The sequence below is a fragment of the Drosophila melanogaster genome, chromosome 3L, assembly GCF_000001215.4.
Source record: "Drosophila melanogaster chromosome 3L".
Taxonomy (NCBI): domain Eukaryota; kingdom Metazoa; phylum Arthropoda; class Insecta; order Diptera; family Drosophilidae; genus Drosophila; species Drosophila melanogaster.
This window is the reverse complement of record NT_037436.4, coordinates 9,429,944-9,452,801: the sequence shown is the minus strand read 5'-3', so window position 1 is coordinate 9,452,801 and position 22,858 is coordinate 9,429,944. Positions and strand designations below refer to the sequence as shown.

Below are 22,858 nucleotides of genomic sequence, written 5' to 3'. Positions count from 1 at the left end.
CTTGCGTATATCATTTATCATTTCTTTTTTTAACTATTTCACAGTGCGATTGTGTAAGCGTTAGATTTATTAACTGACTTTAAACTTGTAACTACTGCTAGATAACTACATTAAACGGTGAGGCAGCTATTGATGGACAGTCGCCGGGTGTTGTCCACTTCAGATTCGGATCAGCAAGCGATTAGATCGCCTCTTTGGACATGTGTCGCCTACAGCTACGTTCCATTCATTGATTGCGGTGTATAAACGCGTGCGGATTAGATAAAGCATCGCGGCGAGGTACAGATACGCGGCTATTTTGGATATTGGAACGGAGAACAGTACACACGATTGGTCTGGGCATGGTCTGATCGGTATTTTAGGTGACCTTGAGCCCATGTCCTTGAACTCCGGGAATAATATCCGCGATGGAGGCACTTGTTGGGCCAATCAATCCGGCCAGCGAGAGCAGCACGGAGTAGTTGAAGTACCAGAAAACGCAGAAGAGTACCATGAAAATGACGTCTGCAATGAACCGAGAGCAATAATAACCCTGATAAGCGTATAAATTCTCCAGAAGCATGACGAATCCGTCGGATATTCCCAACTAGTTCGAGGGTGTGCTATTTTATTAACAGCAATTAACACTCACGTATCGTTATCCGCTCCCACTTTTCAACCATGTACAGCTCGGTGACCTGCAAGTTAATGGGGTTCATTTAAATCAAAATCCCGTGGAGCGCAGCTTCTCAGGTGGAATATGTGCGTAATTTTATGACCATTACATACCATGAGGTATCGAAACCACCAGTAACTGGCGAATTCCACGAGGTTGTCAAGCATTGCGGGTGCCGAATCGAGTAAAACACTAAAAAGAGGACAAACAATAGGGGTGCAGCGCGTTTAATTTGTTTAGTTCCTCCTACTGGCTGTGTACTAACTTAAACACGGTTAATCGATATCGCTGTCATATCGATAATTTGGACCGCCTAGTGCTGCAAAATGCGTGTTTAATAAAATAAAATATTAGAATGCTAATAGAAGGGTTGTATATCGACTGTTAAAGTTAATTAGAACTTAAATATTTGAGCTCTCGGAAATATTTGAAGATGTATTTATTTATTTAATTTTACTGAAAAGAGTACATATACGTACACTTAAACGTTCGCCATAAGCACTCTATCAAAATTACATACATTTAATCAATCTGACAACTCAGTTGTAAACAGCTGTTTTAAAAACCCCGCAACAGTTGTTTACATTTAGTTGTGAAACTAAAATATTGCCGAACATGTCCACCTTTGTGGTTAAATTACTTCAACGCTCTCAGCTCTCACATAGTCAAATAGACGTAAAGCCGTTTATTTATGTCCGAAGCAAATGGATGGACGACGACGTGGAGTTTGACATCCTGACCACTTCTGACAATCAAAACTACCGGTCAATTGTAAAATACGATGAGTTTCGAAGTGGAGCCAGTGAATTGGAACAGGCCTACGATGCTTTCTTTGCGGAGTGCAAAAGTGCCGTAACTACGCACATGGGACTCCAAGGATTTGATTATGAAATATCCATGGAAGATGTCGAAAAACCAGCGTTCAAAGTGTACAAATGCGAAGGATACGAAACGCTGTACTTGGATGTTCCGCTTAGAAAAGTCTCCAACTGCTACCAGATGCTGGATGCAGCCATCGAAGCTGGTCAGCAGAAGCCACAAGCAGCTCCAGCCACCGAATCCGACGCCCAGACAACCGCATCCCTGGCTGAATATGAAAAGTATGTGAGGGACAGCAAGCTGAAGGAGGAGGAACTTCTCAAGAAATTCCTGCTGCTTTTGAACAGCAAAAAGGCCCACATCCGGGATTTAGAGAGTCAGTTGGAAAAACGATCCGGGAAAGTATCAAGAGCAAAGAATAATCAAAGGATTTTTTCTGATGACGAGGACGATGCCTACGGAGCAGCTACTCAAGTCATGAATATAGATAACGACTCAGATTAAGCCCCTTAGTAATATAAATATTTAAACAAAGACGAAATCGGTATGTGCTTGAAATGTATTTCCATTTTGTTTTAGTTTTTCTTTTCGATTTTGTAAAATAAATTAGCTTTATAATGTATGTATAAATAAACAACAAATAGACTTGTAACGTAATACATTAAATTACCATCAATGTGTAGACGTGGCTTACAATTAGACCAACAAAAGATCGCTTGTTTTTTTGGAATATAATCAATAGTTATCGTTGCTGTTTTTGTAAAAAATAAAAGCATTTTACATAAAGTGTTACTATGTATCTGCTATCAAATAGACGTTACGGATAAGTATGTTAGGGTGTGTATAACATTTGAAAGAGTAAACAATTAGAGCCGATGATGGTGCTGGCGGAGATCACTCAGAGCGCGAGCAGATCCTCTTCGGCGCCCGGTTTCTTTGGTGTCTTTCGTAAGCTATCGGCTCCTGCCGATCCTGTCGTGGCACTGGCGGCGGAGTTCGATGCACTGATCGTTGGAAGATTCTCGGCGGCAGCGGCTCTCTCCTCTAGGAATTTGTCAAACTCCGAGCTGGTCAGCTCCTCAATTCCCTCGATGTGCTGTGTGGTGGAAACAAATGACTCATTAGTCATATTAAGTACTCGAAAATGGATGACAGAAGCTAAGAAGCAAAGGAATAGTATGTAAATCGAGAAACTGAAGCCGAGTGCATGGTAAGATGAGCTTAGAAAAAGACAAAATGCTATTCGAATGGCTACTTACTGAGCTGCCCAACCACGCCTCCATCTCGTCGATCTCATTCTCTTTCGTCGACTGTGTGTGGGCGCCAACCGAACAACAAAACGAAACGAAAACCAAACGCAATTTGCATAGAACAAAAAAGAACCAAAACATATTTTCAAATTTAGACACATAGTGTAAATCAATGGCGAAAACGAGGTCAAAAGGTAAGGGAACAAATCGAACGCCATTAGTTAGACCGGCTGTCCGGCGGCTAGTTACTCACTTTACTTACCACCGGCGGTTCGCCGGCTGAGCGCTGTGCCTGCTGCGGTTGATTTGGTTTGTAAGGCGAGGCGGTGGCAGTCACACTCCCAGCAGCAGCGTCCACCGAGGGAATGTCCCGCAGCAAGTCCGATTTACTAAAAAAAGAATTATTGTTAATACTTGATGAGCTCGATTGGAAAGCACTCTTTACTGACTGGTTGCCATCGGTGCGCGACTGTGCCAGCATATCGAATTCATCGGCAGGTCGTGCGCTCCTCTGCACCCCAATGGGTGCTCCACCACCCAGGCTGATCTGTCCCAAACTCTGTGGCAGTTGGGCTTCCTCGCTGCTTTCGATTAGATCGATCAGCAGTTGGTCACTTTGCGGCGTATTGCTCACGGCGGTAGTTGTGGGCGGAGGTGGTAGCGTAGCCACCGTGGTGGCTCCTGCTCCAGCTGCTCCCACACCGGGCAGGCCCATGGCTGCGCCCAGCACAGCCGAGGGCGAGGTAACACCAGCACCCTGGCCCTGCGAACGATTTTTCTCGTAACGCTGGTGGCGCAAGAACACATTGTTCAGCTCGTCATTGATGCGCAGGAACTCCGCGGTGAGCTCGTCGTCCTGGACACGTCCAATCAGATCCACGATGCGAGACTGCATCTCCTTGCAGGTCGAGGTGAGCTCATTGAGCAGGGCATAGTCATCGGGCGACTCCTGGCCGGGCTTCAGAACACTGAGCATCTCGCTGAGGATGGACATATTGTTGCTAACGATCTCCAGTTCGGAGCGCAGCTTAGCCGCTTGCTCGGGAGTCAAATGCAAAGGACCTGTGCTGGGTGGAGCTGCGGCTGCAGCTGCGGCGGCAGCAGCGGCAGCCATGTGTTGAGGCGAGATTGTGTGCTGCTGAGCGGCCACCAGCTGAGGGGGCATCTCGGGAACACTCTAAAAGGCATATGAAAGCATTTATTATGGTTAAAGTAAAGAGGATTCCTCAGCGACTCACCCTCTGTGGCGTGTAAATGGGTGCCATGGCATCCAGATCGTTGGCTGGAAACTCGATGCCCTTGTTTTTCAATTCCATGTACATCTGGGTGACGCCGTTGAGATCCGGTTGGTTCTTAAACGCATCCGCCCAGATTTGTATCAGACTGAGAACCTTCTCCTGCATGGCGGCTGGTGGATCGTTCTTGGGCCCAATCAGCTTGACCAGCTCGTTGATGAAGTCCTTCTGGGCCACCAGGACATGGAAGGCCTTGCCGCAGTTCTTCACGCATGTCTCCAGGACGGTCAGCGTGTACATCACCACCTGGTTGTTTTTGCCGGCGTTCTGGGAGAGGCGTTTGCGAATGGCACGCATAGCATCGCGTGCAGTGTCGGAGGATTCGTTGATCATGTCGCAGATCTCCATGTTGGCGGCCCAGTTCTCCGAGGCCAGGTTGGCATCGGTGGCGGCCTCTGAAAGGTGAGAAGGTAAGTATTAGTTGACACCTTAAGATCTTTTTAAATCTATCGTTCTTCCAGAAAAAAAAACTGCAACAATATTTCATGTAATATAAATACAAAAACAAAAAAGGTATCCCTATTTTTTTTTTTTAAATTTGTATCTTATTTCTGAAAACGCTCGTTACATTTTAATTATAATAATATATTTAATTATAATTCCAAGTAAATTGTGCGGTTTTTGATCCGAAAGATGTAATTATTTTTTTCGTTTTCTGTGTGAAAACCCAAGTAAACAATTTGCATTCCTTTGTTTGTTTTTATGGGCGGCTGAAACTGTGTTTTTTAACAGGTGGGCGAGCATTATCTTTCGTTTATAATTTAGGATCTACCAAGTGCAATGACTTGCTCGAATTAAAAATGCACAAAGCAATTTGTTTAAATCCAAAACGAAACCATTGCGCAAAGTGTATTTCTCAGATATCAGATATCGTAACACTGATATCCAACAGATATAGGAGATATGGGAAAAGCTAACCAACCGCAATACAATAACAAAATGTGAGCTCATAAAAAAAGCGAAGCAACAAATTAGTACGGCACTAATACATATGCACGATTGCACGTAAATGTGTGTATCTGTGTTTGTTGTGTGTGCAGCGGCAAATGGAAATTATGGCGAAAATGCGAGCCAAAGGGGAACACGAAATAAATTAACACATTTTTTTATGTAACCCAGCGGCCAGCGGCAACGATGACTAATTGCGATTACTAAGGGCGCAAAACAGGTGGCCGCCAGGAGGGGGTGAAGGGAAAACAGGCAATCAAACAATAAAAGAGCGCATCAATAACAATACTCTTTGTGTGCGTGCCAAAAGGTGAGCAATTTCATAAAGCATACCAACAAACATTTATCTGATTTGTCACACCTGCCTGTTGGAACCGCATACTCATATAAGGGTTAATCTTATCAGAGGCCCACCGTTGTTGCCACCGCCTTTCAAATCAAATCAGACCGCTTTGCCATAGTAATGGTCTGGCAACAACAAATGAGTATCGCTACATGGAAATGTGCGCGTGTGTGTGAGAGACCAACAACAAAACAAGAAAACAAGCAAACGCACGAAGAAAGTTGTGAAAATTCAATTTTCCAATGGCCCAGTCTGATTGGGACTGCCTTGAAGCGTCCTCTAATCAGATAACTATCAATGTAAATGCGTAAATATCAACGCATATGCGTTGTATTTGTGGAAAATATTACGCTTTAACCACATATACACACACCCCCGCTTCCGGTGGGTGTTTTTTTTACGCTGGAGGGGGGAGGGTGGTTTACTCACCTATGCGCTGGCCAACTGGAGTGGAGAAAACATTTCCCAAGGCGCCAACGTTGAAAAATGAAGCCATCGTGGAGAAGTTTCTTATTAATGCTCGCCGTTGGGTTGCAGTGCGGTTAAAATTGTTCTTTATTTACTTTTTGTTCACCTGGATGAAATGTTTATGCACTTGTCTACAGCAGAGTGACCATGGCTGGCCTCAGCGAAAAATACCCACAAAGAAATGCATTACAATAAGTGGGTAAATAGGAATAGGTTTTTTTCCAGGGCTGCAGCATTTTATTTCATTTTATTTAAAAGAATTATCCACAGTTTTTGAGATAATGACATAGTTATACCCGTTACTCGTAGAGTAAAAGGGTTTATTAGATTCGTTGAAAAGTATGTAACAGGCAGACCATATAAAGTATATATATTCTTGATCAGGATCAGTAGCCGAGTCGATCTGGCGATGTCCGCCTGTCTGTACGTTTGAACGTCGAGATCTCAGGAACTATTTAAGCTAGAATGTTTAGATTAAGCGTGCAGATTCCAGAGACATAGACGCAGCCCAAGATTGTTGACCCATGTTTCCATGACCACTCCAACGCCCACATTAGATTGTTCTTAGTTTTATTGTTCACCTTGCACCTTGCACCTTTTGGATTGTAATCACACCCACATCTTTAAACAATTTTAATTTTTTCTCATTTTATTCGCAATCCGACTAGCTGAGTAACGGGTACCTCATAGTCATGGTTGTTCACAGAGCGTGTTATGTATCTCAAAAACTTTGTAATTTCAAAGAGTTATTTCACAATTCATTCCACAGATTTCGTGGATAATGAATTTTCGATTGTTCAACCTTGCACCTGTCTCAAAAATGAGCTTTCCGTCAGCGGTCCTTCTGACGGTACCGCTGGCGGTCCCACTGATGGTTCCGCTGATGGTCCCGTTGATAGCCCCACGGACGGTCCCCTTGACGGTTCCGCTGACGGTCCCTTCGATGGTTCCGCTGCCGGTCGTGCTGACGGCCCCGTCGACGGTCCGGCTGATGGTCCCTTCGACGGTCCCGCTGAGGGTTCCGCTGAGGATCCCGCTGAGAGTCCCACTGAATGGCATTGGAACGAACTCGTTGATGACCAATCCAATGACGGTCGCGCTGACGGTCCCGCTGACGGTAGCGCTGACGGTCTGGCTGAGGGTCCCGCTGAAGGCTCCTCTAGCGTTCCCGCTGACTTTCCCGCTGACGTTCCCGCTGACGTTCCCGCTGACGTTCGCGCTGACGCTAACGCTCCTGCTGACGGGCACGTCGTCGGTCTCGCTGTCAGTGATCTCCATGTCGACGGCCCAGATTTCCGAGGACAGTTCATAGGATTCGTCCTCTGAAAGAAGAGAACGTAGGGTATATTAGTGAGTGAGGCTTTGAGACTTATATTTTGATAGTCCCGACTTGGTTAGTCGGCTAAACTTCTCTGTTCCAAGACCCATAATCTTAAGCCCATTTAGATCTAACTATAAGTTGCATGATTCTTACAGAATATTGTGTTCTGACTATAATAGTCATTATCCTATTATCTGTAATCTTTGCTCTCTGCCGCTCTTAAAGCAATCAATCAAATCAATCGGTGCATTATTCACAAATACGACGCAAAATTTGTTTTTGGTTAGATTAAGGAATATATGAGTTAGCGGTTCCAACAGGCTGATAGGACAAATCATATGCCTCGCACGTAGGGTATAAACTGAGAAGAAACGTGTTTTTCCCCGGAATTCTTTGCGACACATACAGTTTGTCAAGAAACTGTTTACACACTGTGAAATAAGTTGAATTTTTGACTTTAAAGCTAAAAATAAAGGGTTTTTTGCTTAATTAAACGCAATTTTTTTATAAAATATAATTAAACAATATTTATTTTACTTATAAATCAAAAAACAAATTAAAAATATTAAATATACAAGAAAATAAACAACAAATTCCAAGTTTACACACTTTTGAGACTGTCAAGAAACTCTTTACACATTTTGTTTTCCTACTTTGTTTTGTTCTTTTTCTTAGAACGAACTCGATTTTTCCGTTATTTTTGGCTTTACATTGCTTTTTACAACGCTTCTATTGAAATTTGTTGACTTTGCTTGTGAAATTTTGCTGATCAAACGTGCTTAAAGCGAATTATTAAATTTAATAAAATGCCTGGAAAGAGATTAACTTTTGAAGTTACCCAATTAATAAACTATAACCACCAGTTGGGAAAATCTTTTCCAGAATTAGTATAAATGTTTCCTGTATCCCGTAAGACCGTCTACAATGTTTTAAAAGGCTCGGAAAAAGAGGGCAGGCTTGAACCTAAGAGTGGTGGTGGGCGGAAAATTAAAATTAAAAAGCGTGTAGACCGCTTTATTATGCGAATAGTGATTGCGAACCCCCGAATCTCGGTCAGATCACTTGCTCTGGATATCAGGCAAGAATGTCACCTAACTGTGTCACACGAAACTGTGCGCCAAGTCATCCTACGCCATAGGTACTCTTCAAGAGTTGCAAGGAAAAACCCTTTGCTATCAGATGCCAATATTGAAAAGCGTCATTTATTCGCTATGAGCATGATGGATCATGCGGAAGAGTACTGGGATGACGTCATATTTTGTGACAAAACAAATATGATGCTCTTTTATAACGACGGGCCAAGCAGAGTATGGCGCAAACCGTTGAGTGCGCTAGAAAAACAAAATATCATTCCAACAATAAAATTTGGAAAAATGTCACTGATGGTTTGGGGCTGTATCACCAGCCGTGGAGTGGGAAAACTAGCCTTAATTGAGAGCACAATAAATGCCGTGCAATATCTAGGAATTAAAAAAAAAAATTTGAAGGCCAGTGCAGAAAAATTTGGTCTAGTTAGCAACAACAAGCCAAATTTTATGTTTTACCAGGACATGATAAGAAACATAAAGAGTGCAATGTACGCACCTGGCGCCCTTATAACTGTGGTAAAGTGATCGATACGCCCCCTCAGAGTCCTGATCTGAACCCCATTGAAAATTTGTGGACCTACTTAAAGAAGAAGGTGGCAAAAAGGGACCTAAAACACAACAACAGCTTATGACTGTAATAGTCGAAGAGTGTGAAAAGATCCCGTTTGAATATGACCTGCAAAAACTTGTCCAATCCATGAAAAAAAGGCTTCAACTTGTAGCTAAAGCCAATGGGGAACATACTACATACCAAAACTTTTAAAATTTTAATAAAATAATTAAAAAATTTAGGTTTAAACTTCGATTTAGTGTTTTGTGTAAAGAGTTTCTTGACAGTCTCAAAAGTGTGTACACTTGGAATTTGTTGTTTATTTTCTTGTATATTTAATATTTTTAATTTGTTTTTTGATTTATAAGTAAAATAAATATTGTTTAATTATATTTTATAAAAAAATTGCGTTTAATTAAGCAAAAAACCCTTTATTTTTAGCTTTAAAGTCAAAAATTCAACTTATTTTACAGTGTGTAAACAGTTTCTTGACAAACTGTATGTATGTACACTTGCCACACTTTTTGGTGTTGTAATTATATCTTTCGGATCAGAAACCTCGCAATTTACGTGGCATTATAATTAAATATATTATTATTATTAAAATGTAACGAACATTATCCAAAATAAGATACAAATTGAAAAAAATACGGAGAACTAGAGTTCACTAAAATTATTAAAGGTTCCATAGGTTTCATACCTATGGCCCTAATATTGGAGGAAATATTTCCCATTGCGGTGGAGTTATTTATTATAGTTATTTTCACTGGTTATTTTATGTTATGGTATTTTCACTGGTGGAAGTACGGAGACTGAATGATATATGTTCTGCAGCCATGCAATATATATAAGTACAATTTATTAAATTTTTTAATCTAACATTGCTGTGGTGAGTATGGGGGTTGGGTCATAGCGTTTAGTATAAGTATTTTAAGTTAAGTACTTTTCTTGAGTGACATGGACTGGTAACATTAACATATGGCACAATATTTTAATTATTTTTACAAATAGCATTTAATTTTAAACTAGCATTAATTTCTTTTTATATTTTTGGATACCCCGTCAGAAGGACGAAAGCACCGGAAGGACAGAAGGACAGGAGTCATCGCCGGGGATAAATTGGAGTTTTGCAGCATTTAAATATAGCCGACTGTCCCACCCACTGTCCCTCCCACTGAAATCTTAATGTTGCAGATCTATTGCAGAAATCTTATTGTTAATAAAGCGGTTCATGACATGGATTGGTTGTGGTATTGGTACTAAAGAGGGCGGATCTTAAACTCCTCCCACTGTTATGTTATTATCTCAAAAACAGTGGAAAATTTTTAATGATTTTTTAATTTAATGAAATATTCCTGAAATGTCCTTAAGGTCTGAGGAGTTAAGGTTTGAGGAGGTCTAGCGTGCAAAATGTTGGGGAGCCGATTATTCTATCGCATTATTTTTTTACTTTCTTGAGCCCTATAAGTAGTACATAGATAGTTAGATCTGCCATTTTGAAACATTTTTGCATTTTTATTCTTGGGAATTTACTCCCAAATAACGTTAGCGCAAATTTATTAATTAATGTATTTATTAAATAAATTTATTATACTGATAACATATTAATATAGCAAAAAAAAATACGTTTTTGAATATATGTGCATTCTTTTTAAACTGCTGCACACATTTATTATTTTTTTGGACTCTTACAATACTTTTTCAAAAATTTTAAATATAACTGCGACTTTGAGCGATACTTTCACTTTTCCCGTGACGCCAACCGATATGCACAGCGCTTGCAGCCCTGGCCAATTTTGATGTGTTTCAGCATTGTACCCTGACAACCCTGCTCTGTAAAACTAGGAAAAACAGAAAATTTTATTTTCAATTGTTAAATATCCAAACGTAAACAGCCGGAAAATGTCACGACAAGCCTCTCGTTTGGACGCCAAGAAAGTGGTAAGTTGGCCAAAGAAGAGAGAACAGCGCAAGATCGGTATCGTTAGTCATTTGGAGGCATAGATCTAGTTGTAAGGTTAGATTTGTGCCATAGTGCCTAAGAACGAATCTTTGACGTGCCATCCACCCTCAAAATCGGCTTCATTCACTTTTCCAGTAAGTGTGTGTGTTGGGGGCTTGAGGTTGAGACACGGACACACAGACAGGCACAAGCCGACGTGCAATCAGGCAATGGAAAACCATTTCAGCGCCACCAGTCGCCCCTCAGCCACGCCCAGAATGTGCACCACCGCCTCTGCCGTCGGTGCTGCCGCCAGCGCCGCCGCCGCCGCCGGCAACAACAATAACAACAGCAATAGCAGCAGCAACAACAACGCAACAACCGGCAACAATTTAAGTGTTAGCACTGCAGCCGGAGGAGCCACAAATGCCGCAGCAACGGCACAACCCATCCAAGTGATACCAATGCCCATGCTGCCCACCGGAGCGGCGCAAATCATAATTGGCCAGCAGCCACAGGGTCAGGCGACGGCGACGGGTCTGCAGCCACAATTGATACCGCTGCAGGCCAACCAGATTATGCTGCAGGCTGCGCAGCAGCAGCCACAGATGCAGGTGATGCAGCTGCCCGATGGCCAGACTATATTCTATCAGACGCCCACCATTGCCGCCTTGGATCCGAATGCAGCGGCCAACGCCGCAGCTGCCATGGCAGCCCAGCCGACGCCGCACTACCTCAATATCAATGGGCAGCTGGTGCAGATCAATCCAGCACCGAGCGCTAATCAGGCGGCACCCACAGCTGGGCAACAGATTATAATGGTGCCGCAGACAGCGATGGCAGCGGTGAATGCAGCGGCCGCCAATGCCGGAGTAGGCGCCGGAGTGGGCACAGTGGTTACCCAACAACAACAGCAGCAGCATCAACAAGTACAATCCCAGACCCAAAACCAGCAGCAGCAGCAACAGCAGCAGACGGTGGCGGCGGTGGCTGCCAGTGCTGCAGTCAATAATATAAGCGCCGATGTCAGCACAAGTACAACTGGAACGAATACGAACAGCGAGGACGAGAGCTCCAAGGGCGAGGCGGACGAGGAGCCGCTCTATGTGAATGCCAAGCAGTACAAACGTATTCTCATTCGGCGGCAGGCCAGGGCCAAGCTAGAGTCGCGCATACCCAAGGAACGGTGCAAGTATCTGCACGAATCTCGTCATCGCCACGCCATGAATCGGGCTCGTGGCGAGGGTGGTCGCTTCCATTCGGCACAGGAGAAGGGCGACCAAGATTCGTCCGGCCCGGAAGGCGGCAGCATGCCAATGGCGTCCAGTGGCGGCGTCACCCTCAGCCGTGGCACGGCACGTGCTCCGCCCAAACTGATCGCGCCACATCAAACGCCCAGCATTACCATAACGGCGATCAAATCGGAATAGTCGCCTCCTAGCTGTAGGATACAAACTAGATAAGATTGTAGTCATAGCGTTTAGTCCTAAGCCAGTCGCTCTGTGTCCATTTGTCCTCAATCACACCACTTTAGTCGGCTCACATAGTTTTCATTTTTTTTTTTTTTCAAAATTAAGTCTTCATATATTATTTTCAAAGGGAATTTTTGGGTTTTTCTATTTATTTTCATTCACTTAGATTGGAAAAGTGATAAGTTCAAGAAAGAGATAATTGTTTTACTTATTATATTCATTTTCTAAATCGTTTCTAATTTCTAATATTTATTTTCTGTTAGCCAGCTGTTAAAAATTGTTTGTAATTATTAAATAGAGAATTTATTTCATTTACTAGACATTTTCAAAATTTACACAAGTAATGCAATTATTAATTTAGGGTTTATAGTTCATTTCAAAATGGAATGGGGAAAGGGCTGCCAATAGTCACCGCAAAACAACAGAGCTCAACAATATAAGATTCAACAAGGGTGAATGATATAGTCGCCTTCCCCGACTATCAGATACCCGTTACTCAGCTTTTGGAAATGCGAACTCGAAATTTCAAAAGTTCATAAATTTCAAACAAATTTTTTGGCAAATCGATAGAAGACTAATAAAATTATGAAAAAATATCCAAAAAATTTTCAAAAGTGTGGGAGTGGCAATTTTGTGCGGCTTGTGGGCGCTGCGTCGTGGTCTCTATCATTAACCTCAATATCAACCCTTTAGCGTTTATATTTCCTGAGATCTCTTTTAAACGGACAGACGGACATGGTTACATCGACTCGGCTACTGATTCCGATCAAAAATATATATACTTTATATGGTCGGAAACGCTTCCTTCTGCCTGTTACATACTTTTCAACGAATCTAGTATACTCTTTGAATCTACGAGTAACGGGTAAAGCACCATTGAGGACCATTTGCCGCATAATAAATGCAACACAGTTTATAAAATTAAAAAAAAAAAGCATATACATTTACTGCGGAACTCGTGAATGGCTACAGTTTTGTATATGGTACAGGCCTATAAAACGCTTTATTCTGGCTCTGGATTGATTTTTATTCGCTATCTGCTCTCTCCTCTCTTCCTCCTTTGTACAACAAACGAAAAATCAAAACACAGAACTCGGAGTTCCTGACACTCACCTACGGAGCACTCGTCACCCAGATGCTGCGCGACTTCGAGAACGCCGAGGACGTGAACAAGCAGCTGGAGCGAATCGGCTACAACATGGGCATGCGACTGATCGAGGACTTTCTGGCCAGGACATCGGCGCCACGCTGCCTCGAGATGCGCGAGACGGCCGATCGCATCCAGCAGGCGTTCCGCATCTACCTGAATATCCAGCCCACCATCTCGAACTGGTCGCCGGCCTCCGATGAGTTCTCCCTGGTATTCGATAGCAATCCGCTGACGGAGTTCGTCGAGCTGCCGCCTGACCTGACCAATCTGCGCTACAGTGCCATACTCAGCGGCTGCATCCGCGGCGCCCTGGAGATGGTGCAGCTGGAGGTGCAGTGCTGGTTCGTGCAGGCAAGTCTTCAATAGTTAACTCTTTGGCGCATTTCATTGTTGGCTAATGGTCTAGTGTGTGTGTGTGTGCGCGTGTGTGGCTGGGTATCCTTTTGCAGGATCAACTGAAGGGCGACAATGTGACGGAACTGCGCGTTAAGTTCGTGCGGCGTCTAGAGGAGGTCATACCAGCTGGCGAGGATTAGAAAACATTGGTGGATCAGTGCATCGGAGCGCAAATAATGAGCTCTTCATTAAATGGGGGTCAATAAAAGCACATTCTGTATAGAAGTTAGCATCGAGTAATCTGCGTTTGTCGTCGTTTTCTACACGCCAGTCCACATTCCGGAGCAAAAGCAGCAGGAGCAGCAAGCAGCGTCCACAGGAGCAACAAGCAGCATCAGGACAACAGGAGCGCAACAGCGGCAAAATAGCAATATTGGAGCAATAAGAATCGTTACAACAAGTTTAGTTTTATGTTTTATTCGACTTTATACAAATGATTTAACTTGGGTATATAAGAAAACAGTAGAAAATATGTTTCTGTTCATATTTGGCATGATATAAAGCGTCATAAACTCCATACAAAAAAACATAATATAGTATAATAGTATTCTATTATTTTTGATTAATACAGTTTAACAAATGAAAGTCCCCCACATATAAATATATTATTACGTCCCTAAGGCATGGATCGCTTTTGATCTGGGGTGGTAATAAATTACATTTGTTAGTTGTAGATAAACTCAAAGATATTCAACGTGTTAAATATTAAAAATGATTCAAAAAACAAGTAAGAGCTTTAGATTAAAGGGAACAGACGGTCATTTATCAACTGTCCAGTTGTGCATGTGTATCAATTGGGCGTATACTTCGTAGTCTGACATGTTTTATTTTCCGATAAGGCGACACATATCCTCACAAACTTTATTTATGGCAATGTTTGATTTATCTCTCTGTCTGCTCCACTAGAAGCTACTTTGGGATTCTAGATAATGTTGGGTTTACAATGATTATAGTAGGTTTTGGGATAGCGCGGCCAGCCTCCGCTGGGATCACATATGATTGAATCGTTTCACTTAAATGCACTTTGATATTTTTTGTAAAAATTTTTTTTGGTTTCTTAATGGGAAAAATACTTTTTACAGGCCCAATACCAGTTTCAAATTTCTGATGATCGGATTCTCTGGGCTCGTGGATTTGGTTTGGGTCATCGGGATTAGTGTACATACATAGGTAGTTCTTAGTTTAGTTCTGCTGTGGACAAAGCATTAGATTTAGATTCCGGCGCGTCAGAACTTTGCGTAGAGCTTGCAGCGTTTTAATGCAGATCACTACGCAGCAGCCGTTGGCCACGCCCTCAGCCGGACTCTTGCATGTGCAGGCGTTGCCCTTGACGGCGGCAGCGGGAGCTGAAGAAGCGCTGCTAATGACCGGCGGCTCCTGGACTTCGCCCTTGCCAGAGCAGCAACACGAGGGTGACGAGGCAGCGGTAGCTGTTGGAGCTGGCTTTTGGTTGCCTGAACAGCAACCACCAGTTGGTTTTGGAGTAGAAGCAACTCCACTGCCGCAACAACCACCAGAGGACGGAGCACTTGGGCGGGCACAACCACAACCGGCATTCACGGGCTTCGGAGCTTTGGGTTCTCCACAGCAGCCACCACCTGAGGGTGCTGGCTTGACGGCACCACCGCCGCAGCAACCGCCGCCACCGCCGGAGGAGCCACCGCTACTCATGGAAGCAAGGTTTTGCAGCAGCAAAGCAACATCCTCGATGTTCTGGTTCATTTCCGTCTCGCGTTTACTCACTTTTTTGGTGGGCACCACGCTGCCGCAAATTCGTTTGCCACCGCTGGAATTCATCGTTGTTGTCGTTGTTGTTGTTGTGGGTGCGCCAGTCCTGGTGGTCTGTTGAGCAGCTGCAGCACCACAGTCACCCCCATGACAGCTCTTTGTCTGATCGCACTTGCAGTTGGTGCAATTGCAGATGCCCGCATCCGCTGTGATCTGCTTCAGAGTCGGCTTGTTGTCCCGTATGTCCAGTTCCACCAAGCCGGAGGCATCGCTTGGCACCTGTGAGGCCTGCTGGAGTGTGGCCTGCAGCAGCGCACTGTTGTTGTCGATGGTCATGAGGATGTCATTTAGAAGCGACTCCGTTTCCATGTCCTCCTCGTTCTCGAAACTGTCCTGCTTGAGCAGCTCTTCGATATTTGGCTGATTCAACTCCAAGGTGGGCGTGGGCAGTGAGGTTTCCACTGTGGGATCCACATCCATGGTCTCCGGCTGCGGATCCCCCATATTGCCGCTTACTGCATTGCCGAATGTGGGCTTCAGGTTAACGAAACTGGGCATCTCGGTGGGCAAGGCCACGCAGGCATCCGTCAGCGGAGCCATGGGAATGATGGGCTTAGAGACAAGGACGCCGGCGTCAATCCACGGACTGGGTATTTCCTCCTCGGCGGCGTAGGAGAGCTGGTAAGCCTGTGATGTTTCTGGAAGGATCAGAGGCTCGTTGCCCTGTAGGATAAACACATTGGACAAGTGATCCTGCGGCGTGAGAGTTTGCAGCACCACTCCGCTGTCCGTGCTGGTGGTTTCGGAGCAGTGACTGCCTGGATTTAACAACGTCATTTCGGGTTGATCCTCTTTAATGAACTCCTCTTCCTCTTGCTCCTCCTGCTGTGGATCCTTCTGCTCCTGATCGCTGCACTTGGTCTGCTGCGTCTTTAGTGGCCTTTTCTTGCGACCCTTGTTTTGCAATTGTCGCTGGTGAGTCTTTTTGTGGGATTTCAAACTATGCGATGTGCTAAACGACTTTTGGCAGCTGTCCTCCTGGCAGGGATACGGCTTTTCGCCTGTATGTGTCCTTCGGTGGGTCTTCAGGTGATGCGAGGCGGTGAAGGCTTTGCCGCAGTCATCTTCCGGACATTTGTAGGGCCGCTCCTGGGTGTGCGTGCGCATATGCTTCTTCAGGTCGCTCAGCGTGGTGAAGCACTTCTGGCACAGCTCACAGTTGAACGTCTCGCCATTGTGCAGACGAAGGTGGGCGTGCAATCTGTTTGTGAATCGGGCGACGTTGATTACAGATTAATAGGGCCGGGCCCGCAGCCATTGGTTTATTCCGGTGGCTATCAGTCCTCCGAAGTGGAAGATGATTACTCACCTGTAGCGCGTGTTGAATGCCTTATCGCAGCCGGACACCTCACATTCGTATGGCTTCACCTTCGTGTGGACGCGGACGTGGATCTTCAGGCTGTAGGAAGTGAGGAATGCCTTGTGGCATCCATCTTCCGGGCATTTAAAGCTGTAGTCGCCTGGAAAGCAGAAAAAACGTTGTTGTTATCCGTGGCTGTTACTCGTTTGAATATTTTAATATTTCGCTTTAATAAAGCATTTTTGTATTTTATAATCAAGAGGACAAAATTAGTTTTGAAAAAGATAAGATCGCGCGATAACCAGACTATCGAGTAGGTGTCGATTAAAGAACCAGAAACAAATTGTTCTGAGATTCAATACAAAATCGAAAGTTAATAATATTCGCAATTTAATTATTTTTTATTTACTGCGTAAGGTGAAAACATTATTTATTTACGGCATGTGTGTATTTTCATTCACTTATCAAATTGCTAGGCTAGGCGCCACTGACTCGCCAGTGTTGCAAAACACCTAACGCTTATCAGCTGTTTGCCTGCGATAACTTTTTCACGCGACGCAAAAGCGCATAAGTTTACCTCAGAATATTTTGATAGATTTTCAAAAAATCACATCACTATGGATGGTTTTGACGCTCTACTAATTGCAAGTGTCAAGCGCAACGTTTCAATATTCGAGAAATACCACACTAGATACGACAGAAAGCAGGCGTGGATTGCAGTGGCCCAAGCATGCCAGAAATCAGGTTATATGGTTTCCTTTATATGGAATACATGTGTTTGTAAGTTTGATATTGCAGTTGAGTACTGTCAAATTAGATGGAAGAGCCTACGAGATCGCTATGTGAGGGAAACGCAAAAGCCCGCTGCCACAAGGAGCAATATTCGGAAGTTTAAAGAGCTCGATTTCCTCAGGGAGCACATACGAATCAGAAGGTAATACATTTATTCCATTTATGCATTTTTGAAATGGCTGTAATGGGTTTCTTTTATGCTAGGAAGCCGAATGAATTGTGCAATACATTAAACACAAATAAAACGCTTGTGCCGGGTGTAACCGTAGACAGCCAGTCGGCAGATGAACTAGCCCTTGAACGAAACGGCATCACTGAATTTCAACCGGATGAGTTTATAATTGAGTATAAGGGCGAGGAGGAATACCTCAGCGAGACGGATAACTCAAGCGCGGAGTTTATCTCAGAGGATTCAGCGTGTAATATAGGCAGCGAGCTGCCATACGTAACGAAGCCCAGTTTCAATGGCGAAGGACAGAGTCAAACTCAAGCCAAGTTCATGAGCGTAATGAATCTCATCGAGAGTGCGTTGAAGGATAAGCCGGCGGAGCCCCAAGATCCATTCTACAAATATCTAGAGAGCATTTTGACTGGCGTGGACGATAGTACTCGAATAGATATACAACTAAAAGTGCTCAACTTTGTCAGTGACGAAATCAAGCGAAGTAGACAAACTTAGTTTACGAAAATGATACCAAAGTAATTGTAATATATATGGATACTCACCCGTGTGGGTTTTTAAATGCGTTCGCAGATTTCCAATTGTGCTGTAGCTGCGATAACAGTTCTCATAATTGCATCTATAGCGACTGAGAGCCTCATCCGAACTCTAAATTGCGAGTATAACAATGCTATTAGGTCAGATTCATTGCACTAGCTATATGGTTAATATAGTATACATGTGCATGTTCTTTAGAATGAGACAATTATGATGAAATGGATTCATGCTGAACATTGGGTCCGAGTGATATGTTAGGGGACAGCCTTTCGAAATAAGCAGATACTACGCACCGCTAAAGATGGTTAACAAAACTTGGCTACACACGCCTACAGCGGAATCACAGGAATCGGATTCTCCGCTAACACTAGGATTAGGATGGCGAGTAGCTACAAAAAGCGTTAGGCAACGTAAGGCACGTTAGACATTGAACTAGCGGTTGGTGATTGGGTGTGTGTACCTCGTAGGCCAACGCCATTAGCTGATCGTTCTCGTCCTGCCTCTCCACCTCCTCCTCATCGACATCTTGGTGCAGCACGCCCGGTTGGATGCAGTGGGCCAGCTGCTCGTCCTCGTCCGGCTCATTTGGATCGTACTCATCCACATAGCTGGAAGATTCGGCCGAGCGGGGTAAAGAGACCAACATGGGGGAAATTTATCGAATTTGCAGTTGGAAACAAACAGAAAATCGCATCGGGCGGGGCATATGTATATTCCATCCGATTTGTGTGTCAGTGGGCCGTTAAGATCTTTGTATATAATTATAAACGCAACAAGTATATGTACATACATATATACAAATATATATATATATATGAATGAAAATTGCACAGATTGCGATTAGTGGGTTTAGAGCGTCAGCAAACAAAGTCGTAAAGGCGATCGAATAAACAGCCGTTTCCTGGAGGGCTCTTCTGTCCTTATTAATCAGATTAATTAATATTTAATGTTGTCATGGTCAAAACACAACAAATGGCAAAATAAAATAGCAGACGGCAACAGAAACTATAAAGAAAAGCCGAGGGAAGCAGAACAACAAGTGCGTGGGCGCTGAGACGGCTGGCATGCTGACTGACGGGCAGCGTGCGTCCCCCACGGACCCTTCCTCATCCCTTTTGCCACCGGCTCACCCATCGAGATGCCCCTCCCCCCGCCCCCTCTAATCATGGGAGTACTGAAAAATGAGAAATATGATTGAGGGAACACTACTCATGGCGGTAAAAATAGCAAGAGGGCGTCGTCGCCGAACGGGGAGCACGGCAGGAAGGAAGGAACACAACAAGCAAGGCACGGATGAAAAATTGAAAAATTATTGTACCGCAGAATAATGAGCTAGCGAAGAGCAACAACAATGTAGAACGTAGCGAACTAAGCCCATCACAACAGATCATTTGGACTTAGTCGCGGGAAAATTTAGTTTATGACCGATTCCGCATATCTTTTGAAGGGTTTCAATCAATCGGGTACTTTACGTATCAGCTGGTCTAAGTCTATCTATTACCCTGTACATTTTATCAGTCGATTTCCTGTATCATCCATATCTATTGAAATGTGAGTAAACATTGTGTAAACCCTTCAGCATTCGTGACTTATCACAAAGTTGTTAACTAAGTTTCGGGAGAACTGATTTGCTTTGTATTTATATTAAAAGCCCTATCAGCTGTACATGTTATTTAGCCTATTTCTAGAGAATAAAGACCTTTGAGACATTTACGATTTTTACCCTTTGGGAAAAATAGAATATATAGAGAAAACTTTTTATAGTGCCAAATCGCACTTTGTTGGGGGAGAATTTCACAATAGAAGCCACTACAATTTGGATTCTTTTGAAAACCGGCTTCTTTACATCAAGTGTTAATGAGTTTCGGGGAAATTTTCGGTCGTCTTCGCCTAACACATTGTAGAAATATACATCTATGTATGCATATGTATATCCATCTATACATTCTGCTTGGCATTTGGGGTGGGGGTAGAAATCTAAATGCGTTCATCGCCGCAACTATTTTTGGCCCAAACAAATGATTTTCGATACAATCATCAGCCGAAGTGGAGGCCCAAAGGCATGCAGCCATTATGATGCCCATTGGCACATAGTCTCGGTAATATTGGATGTTTGCGACGAGGGTATGCGCTGGTCGAGTCGATTGAAGCGCGCAGAAATGCAACAGGCTGAGAACACAAATCAGGCAATTAGCAAGCAACTTGCAAGCGATTCGGACACCGCGTTGTAATAAGTGGACATTGGAACGCTTGAAATTTGCCAACACAAATTCTCGACAAGGAAGAAAATATGAAAATTCGATTTTGCCTCTTTTTTTTCGTGGGCAGCCAAACAAAAAGTGAAATAAAATTTAAAAAAAAAATCGGACACGTCACGACAGACGCTAGGCAAATGTTTTCCTTTTTTCCGCGCTCTCTCTCTCTCTCTCTCGAGAATCTTTTTGTGTGTGGGCAGTGGAAAATTAGCAGCGAAGAGGGGCGGTGGTGTCCCTGGCGGGGGTCAGAATGCGGAGGGCAAGGCACACCTGACGGCCCACTATAATTGGCCAAAAAACGACAAAAGCACCAAGCACAAATCCACTCATACATGACACTAAAAATATGCAATTATTATTCCCGTTCTGGCTTTTGCACCAAATCGAAATTAAGTGATTTTTTTCGTAAGGCAATCGAACGATTTCAAGGACTGGCATAAAATTAAATATTAAATAATATCGGCAAAAAAGTGTATATATTTTTAATATTTCATAATTCTGTGCTCTAATCATAACATAAATTTAATGAATTAATTATGTGCTCAAAGCTTGAACCAAATTCAATATCTCAAATAAAATGCTTTGCCAAGACTTATGATTTATTTTGATTTTTTGAATTCAATAATTTTCCTTGAATTTTGTTTAAAATATATGGCAAAATTCTTGCTTCGATATATATACAATATGCATACACACATATGTACGAAGTTTCGAGAACCGATTTTTTAAGGCAATATATAGTTCTGAATCTATATAAAATTATAGTTACATTTTTCTACACGAATAATATTGCAATTCCAGAACGGGTTGTTGTTATCATATCTATAAAACACCACGCCTAAGCAAAAAAACATTCCAAATACAAGCAAATCATAAAATACACATGCAGCGGTGGGTGTACGTGCAAGTGGGGAATACCTCGTCTCAATTGTGAAATAAGCTGGAGAATTGGATGTGGAGTCCCTAGAGATGCTGTTTCCAGTTCCCTGGTCGTTATCACAGTTGATTGGAGGATTTGCAGCCTCGTTGGGGCTGGACACCATGCTGAGCGAGACCACAGTGGGCGGCTGGACTTGGACGAGCCTCTGGTTCTCGAACTGGTATTCCAGCGTGAAGCAGATGTCATCCAGATTGAACACCTGGGCGGTGATATCGCTCAGACTGGCTATCAGCGGAACTTCAGAGTGGCTGGAGCTGAGATTCTCGGTGGTATGGTGATATGTGATGGGTATGACCGTGATGGGCAATGGTGTTAGTTGATCCGCAAGCGAAAAAGCGTTGTCCGCTGCCGCAGATACAACAACTTGTGAATGGCCATGAGTTTGAGATGCAGTGAGTTGATCCTGGGCACCGAATAGGTCGCCATATGTCGCCTGGGCGTCCCCCGTATCAAGGGTGAGGCCCAGATTAAGCACCTGTTGCTCGCCACTTGTGGATTCCGCCGTCTGGCTGCCGTAGATGCTGTAGTTGTCCCCATGGATGATGCCCAGCCCGTCGGCCTCCAATTTCGGTTCGAGCAACTGAGCTAGTGGCCTGTCGAAGTCCAGGGAACCAGAGGAGGAGCAATTGGATGTGACGGGCGGGGAGCCGGAAAGCGAATTGCGCGACGAGTTGGTATCATAATCCCGGCTGTCTGATAACGAATTTCCATGACTATTAGCGGTAGTCTTCCACTCGCTGTGGAAGTAGTGTTGTTGTTGTTGCTGGTGTTGTTTCTCTTGGTCGTTCATGTCGTATTATTTGTTATTTGCACACCCACGCACACTAAGACAAACGCTTGCTATATCGCATATGATATGCAGTTGTTATTCTCTTTCTCTGCTGCCACCGTGCAATATGTACATATATATAGATTGCTAAAGAAATTAGAGATCGCGAGATCGAAAAGCACACATCCGCGATCGAAAAGCACAAGCAACAACGATAAGAACCAGTGTGACCATGGGCGGAACGACAAAATATAACGCGGTTCTGGCTGAAATATACCATAAACTGGGATATACCGAAAATAGTGGAACGCAAAAGGGGACACCGCTTAGTGGGGACTCAAACCGCGTGTAGAGTTTTAGGCGGAGTCTCCAAGCGTGGTGTGAAATTGAAACTAAGGTGTTCTAATTTAAAGAATGAATAAATTTGCGAAACCAATATACTGCCGAATAGACTTATTTTTAAAGATTTTATATATTTTCTTATAAAAAAGAGTTTGTTTCATAACAAGTATTCTAGCCCATATTTAGGTACCATTGCACTGTACAATAGTCTCATTTAAAATGTTTAGTACAATAATGCGGTTTTTGTTAAATAATGT

At 43.5% G+C, this 22,858-nt stretch overlaps 8 protein-coding genes and 1 non-coding gene across 18 annotated transcripts, besides 5 other annotated features; 4 read left to right on the top strand and 5 right to left on the bottom strand.

Annotated features, from left to right (window-relative positions):
• Positions 1-11: 11 nt before the first annotated feature.
• On the bottom strand, positions 12-926 carry ghi (ghiberti). The gene is made up of 3 exons (NM_168344.3): positions 769-926; positions 632-677; positions 12-504 (listed from the first exon to the last, which is right to left on the bottom strand). The coding sequence occupies exons 1-3, from the start codon at positions 820-822 to the stop codon at positions 359-361; spliced, it is 246 nt and encodes an 81-aa protein (NP_729495.1). The 5' UTR covers positions 823-926; the 3' UTR covers positions 12-358.
• A 303-nt stretch (positions 927-1,229) lies between these two features.
• On the top strand, positions 1,230-2,257 carry CG3448 (uncharacterized protein). Its single transcript, NM_140059.3, has one exon. The coding sequence runs from the start codon at positions 1,271-1,273 to the stop codon at positions 1,976-1,978; it is 708 nt and encodes a 235-aa protein (NP_648316.1). The 5' UTR covers positions 1,230-1,270; the 3' UTR covers positions 1,979-2,257.
• On the bottom strand, positions 2,017-5,938 carry CG3529 (uncharacterized protein). Of its 3 annotated transcripts, none has more exons than NM_140058.3 (6): positions 5,740-5,938; positions 3,963-4,414; positions 3,174-3,901; positions 2,978-3,113; positions 2,734-2,784; positions 2,017-2,570 (listed from the first exon to the last, which is right to left on the bottom strand). In NM_140058.3, exons 1-6 carry the CDS (start codon positions 5,804-5,806, stop codon positions 2,373-2,375), a joined length of 1,632 nt encoding a protein of 543 aa, NP_648315.1. In that variant the 5' UTR covers positions 5,807-5,938; the 3' UTR covers positions 2,017-2,372. The 3 variants fall into 3 exon arrangements, with proteins under 3 accessions (NP_648315.1, NP_001261630.1, NP_001261629.1); NM_001274701.1 differs by having other exon boundaries at positions 2,987-3,113; NM_001274700.1 differs by lacking the exon at positions 2,734-2,784.
• A 130-nt stretch (positions 5,939-6,068) lies between these two features.
• Positions 6,069-6,470: a mobile genetic element.
• Srg3 (Sting-regulated gene 3) lies at positions 6,414-9,570 on the bottom strand. 2 transcript variants are annotated; one of them, NM_001300075.1, is made up of 2 exons: positions 9,438-9,570; positions 6,414-7,100 (listed from the first exon to the last, which is right to left on the bottom strand). In NM_001300075.1, exons 1-2 carry the CDS (start codon positions 9,469-9,471, stop codon positions 6,517-6,519), a joined length of 618 nt encoding a protein of 205 aa, NP_001287004.1. In that variant the 5' UTR covers positions 9,472-9,570; the 3' UTR covers positions 6,414-6,516. The 2 variants fall into 2 exon arrangements, with proteins under 2 accessions (NP_001287004.1, NP_001027118.1); NM_001031947.3 differs by having other exon boundaries at positions 9,438-9,538.
• Positions 7,155-7,332: a mobile genetic element.
• Positions 7,505-9,236: a mobile genetic element.
• Positions 9,528-9,864: a mobile genetic element.
• Positions 9,865-10,534: 670 nt separating this feature from the next.
• On the top strand, positions 10,535-12,746 carry Nf-YA (Nuclear factor Y-box A). The gene is made up of 2 exons (NM_140056.3): positions 10,535-10,678; positions 10,836-12,746. The coding sequence occupies exon 2, from the start codon at positions 10,910-10,912 to the stop codon at positions 12,107-12,109; it is 1,200 nt and encodes a 399-aa protein (NP_648313.1). The 5' UTR covers positions 10,535-10,678; positions 10,836-10,909; the 3' UTR covers positions 12,110-12,746.
• Bet3 (Blocked early in transport 3) lies at positions 10,535-14,320 on the top strand. Its single transcript, NM_140055.4, has 3 exons — positions 10,535-10,678; positions 13,242-13,652; positions 13,751-14,320. Exons 1-3 carry the CDS (start codon positions 10,640-10,642, stop codon positions 13,835-13,837), a joined length of 537 nt encoding a protein of 178 aa, NP_648312.3. The 5' UTR covers positions 10,535-10,639; the 3' UTR covers positions 13,838-14,320.
• Positions 12,594-12,991: a mobile genetic element.
• MTF-1 (Metal response element-binding Transcription Factor-1) lies at positions 13,312-22,490 on the bottom strand. Of its 7 annotated transcripts, NM_001300073.1 has the most exons (6): positions 21,469-22,490; positions 18,756-18,903; positions 18,304-18,406; positions 16,795-16,945; positions 15,441-16,686; positions 13,312-13,823 (listed from the first exon to the last, which is right to left on the bottom strand). In NM_001300073.1, exons 1-6 carry the CDS (start codon positions 22,278-22,280, stop codon positions 13,815-13,817), a joined length of 2,469 nt encoding a protein of 822 aa, NP_001287002.1. In that variant the 5' UTR covers positions 22,281-22,490; the 3' UTR covers positions 13,312-13,814. The 7 variants fall into 7 exon arrangements, with proteins under 7 accessions (NP_001287002.1, NP_001097560.1, NP_001287003.1 ...); NM_001104090.2 differs by lacking the exon at positions 13,312-13,823 and having other exon boundaries at positions 14,091-16,686; NM_001300074.1 differs by lacking the exon at positions 13,312-13,823 and having other exon boundaries at positions 14,091-16,686; positions 21,966-22,490.
• On the bottom strand, positions 13,352-13,818 carry asRNA:CR45872 (antisense RNA:CR45872). The gene has a single exon (NR_133195.1).
• CG42526 (uncharacterized protein) lies at positions 17,403-19,116 on the top strand (the record flags this gene model as incomplete). Its single annotated transcript, NM_001169930.1, has 3 exons — positions 17,403-17,529; positions 17,584-17,719; positions 17,782-19,116. 3 exons carry the CDS (start codon positions 17,403-17,405, stop codon positions 18,254-18,256), a joined length of 738 nt encoding a protein of 245 aa, NP_001163401.1. The 3' UTR covers positions 18,257-19,116.
• Positions 22,491-22,858: the final 368 nt, after the last annotated feature.

What these genes read in the sequence shown, in the direction of transcription:
- ghi (NM_168344.3), bottom strand. Translation starts at nt 822, where the DNA reads ATGCTTGACAACCTCGTGGAATTCGCCAGTTACTGGTGGTTTCGATAC. An exon ending in GGTGGTTTCGATACCTCATG is followed by an intron (nt 678 to 768) that starts GTATGTAATGGT and finishes ATTAACTTGCAG; the next exon opens with GTCACCGAGCTGTACATGGT. An exon ending in GTGGGAGCGGATAACGATAC is followed by an intron (nt 505 to 631) that starts GTGAGTGTTAAT and finishes GGTTCATTGCAG; the next exon opens with ACGTCATTTTCATGGTACTC.
- Srg3 (NM_001300075.1), bottom strand. Translation starts at nt 9,471, where the DNA reads ATGGGAAATATTTCCTCCAATATTAGGGCCATAG. An exon ending in CTCCAATATTAGGGCCATAG is followed by an intron (nt 7,101 to 9,437) that starts GTATGAAACCTA and finishes CTCTTCTTTCAG; the next exon opens with AGGACGAATCCTATGAACTG.
- CG3529 (NM_140058.3), bottom strand. Translation starts at nt 5,806, where the DNA reads ATGGCTTCATTTTTCAACGTTGGCGCCTTGGGAAATGTTTTCTCCACT. An exon ending in CCATTTACACGCCACAGAGG is followed by an intron (nt 3,902 to 3,962) that starts GTGAGTCGCTGA and finishes TATGCCTTTTAG; the next exon opens with AGTGTTCCCGAGATGCCCCC. An exon ending in AGGCGTGGTTGGGCAGCTCA is followed by an intron (nt 2,571 to 2,733) that starts GTAAGTAGCCAT and finishes TCCACCACACAG; the next exon opens with CACATCGAGGGAATTGAGGA.
- Bet3 (NM_140055.4), top strand. Translation starts at nt 10,640, where the DNA reads ATGTCACGACAAGCCTCTCGTTTGGACGCCAAGAAAGTG. An exon ending in GTTTGGACGCCAAGAAAGTG is followed by an intron (nt 10,679 to 13,241) that starts GTAAGTTGGCCA and finishes ATCAAAACACAG; the next exon opens with AACTCGGAGTTCCTGACACT. An exon ending in TGCAGTGCTGGTTCGTGCAG is followed by an intron (nt 13,653 to 13,750) that starts GCAAGTCTTCAA and finishes ATCCTTTTGCAG; the next exon opens with GATCAACTGAAGGGCGACAA.
- Nf-YA (NM_140056.3), top strand. Translation starts at nt 10,910, where the DNA reads ATGGAAAACCATTTCAGCGCCACCAGTCGCCCCTCAGCCACGCCCAGA.
- CG3448 (NM_140059.3), top strand. Translation starts at nt 1,271, where the DNA reads ATGTCCACCTTTGTGGTTAAATTACTTCAACGCTCTCAGCTCTCACAT.
- MTF-1 (NM_001104090.2), bottom strand. Translation starts at nt 22,280, where the DNA reads ATGAACGACCAAGAGAAACAACACCAGCAACAACAACAACACTACTTC. An exon ending in GCATTTAAAAACCCACACGG is followed by an intron (nt 16,946 to 18,303) that starts GTGAGTATCCAT and finishes TCTGCTTTCCAG; the next exon opens with GCGACTACAGCTTTAAATGC. An exon ending in GCATTCAACACGCGCTACAG is followed by an intron (nt 16,687 to 16,794) that starts GTGAGTAATCAT and finishes ATTCACAAACAG; the next exon opens with ATTGCACGCCCACCTTCGTC.